General features: G+C 46.7%; 1 protein-coding gene across 1 annotated transcript in view; it reads right to left on the bottom strand.

Moving 5' to 3' along the window:
* si:dkey-162b23.4 (sodium/hydrogen exchanger 9B2) overlaps positions 1-9,690 on the bottom strand; it is a 16,077-nt gene extending 6,387 nt beyond the window's left edge. The window contains exons 1-7 of the mRNA XM_036516709.1: positions 9,628-9,690; positions 7,782-7,880; positions 6,090-6,279; positions 4,973-5,143; positions 2,097-2,239; positions 1,519-1,646; positions 803-978 (exon numbers count right to left, since the gene is read on the bottom strand). Coding sequence (XP_036372602.1) covers positions 803-978; positions 1,519-1,646; positions 2,097-2,239; positions 4,973-5,143; positions 6,090-6,279; positions 7,782-7,844 — 871 coding nt within the window. The 5' untranslated portion in view covers positions 7,845-7,880; positions 9,628-9,690. The remainder of the gene's footprint in view (positions 1-802; positions 979-1,518; positions 1,647-2,096; positions 2,240-4,972; positions 5,144-6,089; positions 6,280-7,781; positions 7,881-9,627) is intronic.
* Between the last annotated feature and the right edge of the window lie 19 nt (positions 9,691-9,709).

Here is a 9,709-nt window from a genome sequence, read left to right as displayed (position 1 = left end):
AATTGTGGGTTAAGTGCTGTGCCCAAAGGTAACACAGCATTGCCCCAGTGCGGAACTGAACCTGCAACCTTTTGGTTAAAAGCCCTGCTCTTTACCGCTAGGTCACGCTGCTGCTGCATGGCCACACTGCGGACACTTGTGTCTAAAACCTGGTGAGCCAATCAGGTCTTAGGGTTAGGGTTAGGGTTACAGGCAGATAAGATAGTAGAGCAACCAAGGTTACTTTCCTCTGCTGACTCAAAGGAAAAAAAAAATCAGTTCCTCAAAAAACTGCAAGTTAGTGATCATTTGACCTTGGTTACCCCTATCAGAGGCAAAGATAGCAGTTTTTCATTTCATCTTAGTCAGCATTTTCAATTTGTGCCACAAATTAGATAATGACAGTAATAAATCAATTCAATCAATGAAAAATACACACAAATACATTCACTAACACTGGTATACAGCTGAACATTTTTACAACCTATCCTTGCAGCACTGCAAATCATTTATGCCAGCACTTCTATAATTAATGTATTAATAAATACGATCACTAGGGGGAGACAGAAGCTCATGTTAAAGAAGTAGCCTCATTACACTGATGCAGAAATCTCTCGCCTTCCTATTCTGTCAGAGTTATTAGTCACTAGGTACTTCCAATCACTGCTTGATACATAAATCTACCAATATAGATGCAAAGACCAAACCGATTTCTTCATTTCAGACTTTAACGTGTGTGTGGGTGTGTTGATGGTGATGCTGCTATGTAGCAGAGAAGATGATCTGAGCTCAGGCGATCAGACAGCCCTGGGCGGGGCGCTACCTGTGGCGAAGGCCATGCCCATGCAGGTGGTGAAGCCGGTGATGGCCAGGACGTCGTCGAAGCTGCCGGCCGCCATGAGCAGCGTGGGCACACCCTGATCCACGCCGTAGCCGTCCTTCTGCAAGAGCAGCATGGAGGGGACCACCACCGCCGGGGACACTGCGCCCAGCACGAACCTGCGGGGCAGGGGTCAGGGGTCAGGGGTCAGGGGTCGGGGGTCACAGTCACCCACACACCTCCTGCCTTCTTACAGGACAGGCATTCACTGCACGCTAGCCAGGGAAGCACCAGCGTGTGGCGCCATCCTTTCCCATAGTATCTCAAACTTCAAACACATCCAAATGCACGGATACAACAAGCTGTAAGAGTGGTGGGTGAAAGGGCAGAGAGACAGAGACAGAGGGAGAGGGAGAGAGAGAGAGAGAGAGAGAGGGAGAGGGAGAGAGAAAGAGCCAGAGAGAGAGAGAGACTGAGTGTGAGAGAGAGTGAGAGAAATAGAGAGAGGGTTAGAGACAGAGATCCAGAGAGAGAGAGACAGAGACAGAGTGTGAAAGAGAAAAAGACAGCAAAAGAGACTGAGTGTGAGAGAGAGTGGGAGAAATAGAGAGAGGGTTAGAGACACACAGAGAGAAAGAAAGAAACAGAGGGAGAGATTGAGCGTGAGTGAGAGAGGAAGAGAGAGAGAGATAGAGAAAGAGAGGGAGAGATTTCTTTACCCCAGGATGAAGCCCCATATCCAGGGCAGGCCCATGAGGAAGTGTGAGGCCACAGCCACGGTACAGGCCTCTATGGTGCAGGGTCCTACCGCCACCCGCAGACACACCATCTTCAGCTTCTTCAGGGCCTGGACACACACACACACACATATATCAGCATCACGCAGGCCACAAACAGGTCATGGAGTAACACAGACAGAGTCTGCTCTCTCTGCTTCCTCCACGCTACAGTGGGCTCCTTTTAAGAAGCATAGCTACCTCATTATCAACACCATTTGTACTACTATCTCATTTCTAAGCGCACTTCCTTATCCCAGGCAGTTTACTGTGTGTTTTACAGATTACCCATCTGCATACACGCTGGGGCAATTAGGACAAGTGCCCTGCTCACAAAACAGAACAATGATAAGGAGCTGAAACCTTAACCAAAGGTTCAAAAGGGGTTCAACCTGATCAGGATTGGAACCTGCAACCTCATTGTAAATCCACTTCCTTCACCACTAGTCCACTCCCACATTGACAGTGTCAGCCTGTGAGGCTACGCTAATGGAGGGGCGGGCCCCCTGCTGGCAGCTCACCGAGGCGTCCAACCCCAGCCCCGCCCGGGATAGGATGATGGCCAGGGCGATGTTCCTCAGCGAGGCCGACCAGCGGAAATCAATGTGAACGGCGTCTGTCACCACGGGGGTGTTGCGCAGAATGAAGCCGGCCAGCAGCATTCCTGCAGAGAGGGAGAGGGGGACAGGGAGAGAAGGACAGAGGGAGAGAGTCAAAAGGAGAGGGAGAGAGAGGGAGGACAGGAAGAGGGGGAGAGGAAGAGAGAGAAAGGGAAAGGGAGAGAGAAAAGGAGAAAGAAGGAGAGAGGGAGGGAAAGAGGGAGTGTGGGAGAGAGGGGGAGAGGGGGAGGGAGAGAAGGAGTGAGAGGAGGAGGAGGAGGCAGGGTTAACGCGATACACGCAGACCTGAACACTGCTCCCATCGCTGGGGGACACACACTTTACTCTGACCCTGATGTTTCCATGGCAACCCAGTCACGTTCCAGGGGCACGAAAATAAAACAGCTTTCATGCTGTTTGAAATGCCAGAAATCACACAGAAAAGCAAGATGCTGACATTTGGTCATTCATTCATAGCAGGCGACATTTATCCGGACTGACCTCCTTAGCTTTAACACACGCAGTGTGTTTCCCATTTTTGCAGTTAGATACTACAATACGTACTAGAGCAATTCAGGTATGGTGCATTTCTCAATGGTGCATCAGCCGACAGTTCAGTGGTTAACCTAAGCGTCACACTGTGTTTGCCTTACTCTAAAAGTAAGCTGTGAAAACAGCTTAGGAAAAAGAACATCAACTTCACTGCAAGCACCTGCTTCCACCAAGCTTGCCACACAGTTTTACCACACCGTCTGTGGAGACTCATACCTCTGCTGAAACATTCACTGTACCCATCACGGATTGTTTCTGAGGCTGCTTAGGTTTTTCAGACCTTCAGGAGGTAAGTTATGCCTTACAGTGTCACCTTACAAAATGAGTTGTCTGTGGCTGTATGGCCTAACCTCAGACCACAGAGCAGATTGTGGTGCTGTAAGCAGGCCTTGGTGGGCCTCCAAAGCATACAACAGGCAGATGCAGTGACCTCCATCCTCTGGTGTCATTATCTAAGAAGTGTGGGTGAAGTGTAGAAGATCTTTAGTATCTGTGTGACTTATCTAAAAAGAAGGCCTTTCCACTGTATCGATCAAAGCATTCCCCACAGCCAACACAGCGTACAAGATCTTACAGGAGCTGCTGTGGAGGGATTAAGCCGTTAACATGAGAGGCCTCCAGAGACCGCTCTCTGTTTAATTACATGCAGTTGCCTTAATGCTGTAAAAAATCCTGGGAGAAATTCCTCTCGTCCTGACAGGCCCCCAACTAACTTCGCTGGTGGTGGCCTTGGCAACCAGGACCAAAGCTCAAAGCTGTTTAAAACTACTGCAGGACAGGACTTTGTAATTTTTTTTTTTGCCCCAAAGTGCCTATCTACAGGGTGTATCAAAAGATCAAGGTGAGGAGCTGAACCTGACCTGTCTTTATCTGCTGTGCCCTCTTGACCTCTCTGCTGGAAATGACAGGGATGTTTATCTGCCTAGCTGCTTGCTGAATACAGTGCTTAGGAGAGCATCAAAGCTGGGCGTGCGAGTGGAGAAAGCTCACATGCTGTGCAAACCATGCCGTATCCGGGCACAATCTCTCTGCGGGGCAACACAAACACGCAGCCAGCTTATCCGCCACAAAGCAGTCACTTCCAGCCAAGGCAAACCGAGTTAATTTGGCTGACTTCATTAAAAGAATATTTAAAAGGAAAAACAGACGTAACCTGAGGTATATATCAATACACAAAGCGAAATGGGAATGTGCGGATCAAAACAGAAGTAGATACACTATAAACTAGAAATTACTAAACAAATTTTAAAGTGAACAAATAAGTTTACATGTCCCTCTGCTCATTTTATTTGTCATTTTTAACTGAGCACAAGCCATCCACAGGCTTGACATGCTAGATATGAAAGACATGTACACATCTCTTTACCTCCAAAAACATGTTTTGAAAAAGGCCAAAACCAATGGATGTCTCAGGCATTACCTATCTGTATTACACTACGAAGTGATGCTTCATAATGTAATACGGATAGCTAATACCTACCTATCTTTATTCTGGCAAAAAGCAGGAGAGCCCCACCCTGTCAATATCATTAGAGGTGGGTGTGGCCTGTGCCAAGGCTGGGACTGGCTCCCGTGGCACAGACGGTAGTGCCAGCTCCGGCCTGGCCAAAAGGCCAGCGCGTACTGTACACAGACCAGGGCTCTCAGCCCGGCTGATAGCGACACCAAAGCAAAGAAATGACTCAGTGAAAACTGGCTTTATCTGAGAGGGCAACGGGCTGCCAAACGCACACGCAACCAAGCCCTGCCAGCAGGGGAATGCTGGAAACAAAAGGTATGAGCTACCCTGAAAACAGCGCCACGCACTCCCCCAAAAACAACGGCGTAAGCTCCCTCAAAAGAGCGTCATGAGCTCCCTCAAAACAGAGTCCCAAGTGCCATCAAAACAGCATCATGGGTGCCCTTCAAAAACAGCGTCACCCTAAAAGCAGCATCATTTTCAAAACAGCGCTGCCAGCTCCCTCAAAAACAGCGTCAGAAGCTCCCTCAAAGACAACGCCGTGAGCTCCCTCCAAACAGTACTGCAAGCTCCCTCAAACAGAGAATAGCTAGGACGGATTTCATCAGAGTTCTGAAGCATTAGACTGTGAACACAGAGCAGACGCGTAGCTCACTGAAGGATAAATCACTTCCCCAGAGCGATTCGGTCGAGACACTCCAGCGCTAGGATAAAAGTGCGCATTTCCACTCGAAGGTAAACAGACGCCGGAGGGGAAACTAACTTCGTTTCCGCCGGCGATACCTACCCAGCAGCGGGGGGAAGGGGGGCAGCCTGGGTATCCGGATGCACCCCACGATTTTGCCGCCCGCCACGGCGCAGATAAAAAGCACGGTGATGCCAAACAGGTTCCCCCCCGGCAGGCACTCCGTTTCGGTGACGGACCACACCACCCCGAACAGCACCGCAGCCATGGCCACTGAGAGACAGAGGGGAATCCAAGCATGGGTCAAACATTACATTACATTACATTACATTACATTACAGGCACTTAGCAGACACTCTTAAAACAATTTTACTGAATATTTTTGGCTACACTGAAGAATCTAAAATATAAGATAGTTTTGATTTGTAACACTTTTTCAGTCACTGCATAATTCTATTTGTGTTGTTTCACAACTGAGGTAACTCCTGAAGTACAATTCACATGTGTATCTTAATCACTTCAGTTAACCATATCTAAAAGGTGACTTATCTGTTACCATTTTTGCAAACCCAGCCTCACTTCTGAGCTACATATGACGCACAATCTAACACAACAAACAATATTAAAGCATTCTGTACTCCCTATTACATCAATTGCCTTAACAGTGTTTATTCAATTTATGCGTATTGAACATGAGTACAAAGGGTTAAAAAGTACATTATTTTTATTTTGCCTGTTTTTATTTTGTAAGATATGAGGAATATACAGCATGTACACTGCAAATTTAGCAGCAGGATCTCACAACCTCAGAGACATTGTATGGGAAAGAGGCACAGCAATGTTGCCCAATCTTTCAGAAATCTTTCTGGTGCTATCTTGTACAGATACTACTGAGTAAACACGGTAAGATCTGGCACAGAGGCCTGTTTTTCTTGTATAACAGAAATCAGTGTGATTGTGGTTTCCAAATAGAAAAAAAAAACTAGATGTTGTATGATAAGCACCAACGGGACTCGTACAGAGGAAGGAGACTGAGACCATCAGCCTCACTTTTCCCCCCGCTTTCCGTCACTGCTGCCTTTTTAGGAACGCCCGCTCCAGCAGCCAGCTTCACGCTCTCAGGCCTTTATGAGTACAACGTTCCCACCGGCACGCTGCTGTTTTGCCCGCTTTTTCGCCTGTGTGTGCACCCCGCAGCGCTCGCCACATTGGCCGCTACCTTTGGTTACGAGGGAGGCCAGCAGGCCTCTGGGCGGGCAGGGGCAGGCCTCCCGCAGCCTCCCGCAGCATTTGGTCGGCTCCGTGTTGGTCTCGGCATCCCGCGCGTTCCTCTTGATGAAGACCGTCTCCTCCGTTGCGACGGGGCTCTCCGACCGCTTGGCGACCACCTCCATCTGCTTCATGTTCATCTGCCGATGGGGAAGGAGAGGGTGCACACGGTGCACGGTCACATCAACTATGAGGCTAACAGACCGAAGAGACAATCACAGCTATCAGGCTAACAGACTCAAGGGACAATCACAACCAAAAGGCTAACAGGGTGAGGAGACAATCACACCTACAACGCTAACAGCATGAAGAGACAATCACAGCAACAAGGCTAATATACTGAAAGGGCAATCACAACTACAAGGCTAACAGACAGCTAATAGACTGAAGGGACAATCACAGCTATGACACTTACATACCCAAAGGACAATCACAACAGTGTCAGCATCCAGGACAATCACAACTATGACACCAACACACTCAAGGGACAATCACTACTACAATGCTACAGGAATGTTCCTTTCCTGTCAATTTAAAAGAGGGCTCTTCATTAGAACCAAATGGTGTTATAATGGAAATATTTACCTTTTACACAGTTACAGACCTTCTAAGCTGCTGACATGTCTGACTAAAAACTCATTCACAGAGGCACACTTTAGAAGTGGCCTTTTTTCCTCAACGGAAGTACCTAACGCAGCTTACAACCTATTAAACACAGCTTCTTTTAATGCTACACAGAGATGCTAAAAAGCGAAAATGGATGTGACTGAAGTGAGTGGAATATGACTGGAATGAATAAGCAGAACTGTACCGACATTACAATAGAGCTACCTATTAATCAAATTAGGAGCACTGAGAATAATGAACGTTTCCCTGTGGCAATTTATCTTTGCACCATCACAAGGGTTCCGTGTTTTTCATTCACGCAGAGTCTGTTAGATAAAGAGCATAGCAGGCAACACTTCAATGACAAACCCAACGGTGGCACAGCCATCAATATTAACTTTGTCCCTTTGTTCCTTTCACACGCCTTTGTGTAATGGCTCTCCCCTGCCATTTGACACACAGATTAGTCATGCTCACTAGATAGTCCCCAACAGCCGGGCGAGTACCACACAGCAGAAAGAGCTAAACATGTGGGAACTCACACCTGGCCCTGTGGTAGTGCATGCAGACCTGCGCTTAAGCGTGGCATCTCTTTTATATATTCTCTACAGGTACCTGTGTGTTCCCACAGCGATTTTTAGAGGAATACAGTGGAATACTTCGCCGTCCACGCTCACAAACATTCCACTGAAGTAGTTCTGAAAGCTGATCAAATTCAAGGAAAATGGCTGAAAATAGCCAACGATCTGTACGAACAGTGCTGTCATTCTCATCATAAAACAGTGAATTATAAGTGCTCAAAAAAAGGAAAATCTGAGGATACAGATAATTTAATATACATTTAAATCAGAAGTGGTCACAAATGGATGAAACAATTAAACCATGATCACAAATCAATACCAAATGAATAAACAGCTAAACCATTTATACGTCCAGGCAAACTGATTTACTAAAAGCATAAAAAACAATGCCAGTAGTGGCAATCGTACACAGATACGTATGAGACCTGCTTGACCGGTAGTTTGGAGCACTTTACCTCGGCATGGTTAGCGACAGCTGCCGGTCCGTCCTCCACAGTCGTAGCGCACGGCTCGCCCATGGCATCCCCGAGGAGTACTAGCGCACAGGTTTAACTCTGCAGGTGTGATCGACAGTTGCATTGGCTATCAGTGTACTATTGATATGCAAATTGCTGTAAAACGTCATCTGTTTGATCAGTGACTACAACAGCTAGTTCATGCAGAGTCAATCAGAAAAGCACCCTTCAGCTGCCACGGCAGAAAGTTATTGCGGAAACAGGAGCGACTGTGTGGACTGCCTCTGTGAAATGCGTGTATAGCGTTAGCTGAACTGTTTGCCACCTACGACCGTGAGATGCAATGAAAATGCAATATACAGACACTGCTTTTTGAAGCAAAAACTGATATTAGTTGCACTAGTAACTGCAACCAACTCATGTCTGGTGGCACGCAGAGGCATGTAGTGTAGTTATGCACCGACGCAGTGCAACGCGTATTGGCACTGTGTTGTATATGAAGGGAGAGACGTTTGATCTATTTGTCACGGGATTAAATACGTGCCTAGTCTACATATTGTGAACACAACGGACGTAACAAATCTGTGTCTTAGAAAACACTGCTGATGATAGCTTTGTTACGGTCCCTGTAAGTAAAAATGCCGAAGTCTTAACGACCCGTCATATTCTCAATCAGCCACGATAACAAACTGGTTTACTCAACTCAGTACGAGTCGGTGGGGCGTCCTGGGAAAAAAAAAAAACCCTCGATAACACACGTTTTCATCTGTTAGCTTTGGCTAATCCCATTTGGCAACATAACATATGGTCATCGTTTTGAGGTTTAGTCTAATTCCATTACTAACCTGTGGAGAGGAACCGTGATACCGTAACACAAATCAGAAGAAAAAAACACCATTTTCACTTGTTTGGATTTTTCCTGCCCATCCCACAACCGAGATAGTTCCCTAGTGTAGTTATCTTGCGAGCCATTCAAGGGAACATAACTGCTTTGACAGCCAACTTCTGAATGACTTCCCCTTCCTTTTCAGAGTTGCGTAGTAACACAGCTAAGGAAACCGGTTCCAAGCTTTTTTTTTCTCTCACTGGCCGGAATTTTACGCAAGTGTTGCATTTCCAGACTTGCATCTCTGGCAGTGCATATTAGCAGACACCACCCTAAATATTTAGCTAAGGACAACTAGCTAGCCAACATCGAAAATTTGGAATTTGCATTGCTTACAACCGCGACAATGTTAAACATAACCCTAGTGCCGACGTCCAAATCTGTATCGTGCCGGTTATTGAGATTAACAGTATTTTCTCCTGAGAGACATCTTGCTAGCGTGCATAGCTAAGTACGCAGTTCACTCTAGCTTTTTGGTGAACGACACAACATAGTAGCTAGCTAGCGCTAACCGAAAGGAGCAGCGTGATCTCTGCTGCCGGTGCGGCCAAGGAGTATTAGATGAGACATGAACTAGCAAGCAACCTACAGGTGGGGGGGGGGGTTACCTCGCTAATCCCACTACATTAGCTAGCATGCTAGACTATATCTGGACCATGTGCATGATGTTCCGCGAGTAATATAAACAGATTTTCCAACTAACAATAAGATACCAGTGATGGCACAGTCCCTTTGCATTACTGCATTTCTGTAGGATAGTCAGATACCTAAACGCCCTAGATCGACACGATCAGTTAGCCAATACTGCTAGCTAGCTAGCCAATGTGGCTACACTGGCAAAGTAACTAGGCTACAAATTAGCTAGCTGTCTAGCAGGCACGCGAAAAGTTAATGAAATAAACTTAGTGTATTTCTGTGAAATACAACAATTCGTGAAAATAAAACTGTGAAAATACTCACTTATTTTATGCCAGAATAACTGTCCCGTCGCATTCTTACTTATGAGCTGGCCTTGGGCCGAGATAGCGGATTTCACAGATGG

This window comes from Megalops cyprinoides, chromosome 22 (assembly GCF_013368585.1).
Source record: "Megalops cyprinoides isolate fMegCyp1 chromosome 22, fMegCyp1.pri, whole genome shotgun sequence".
Lineage (NCBI taxonomy): Eukaryota > Metazoa > Chordata > Actinopteri > Elopiformes > Megalopidae > Megalops > Megalops cyprinoides.
The sequence above is the reverse complement of the archived record's forward strand: the minus strand, read 5'-3'. Positions and strand labels throughout refer to the sequence as shown.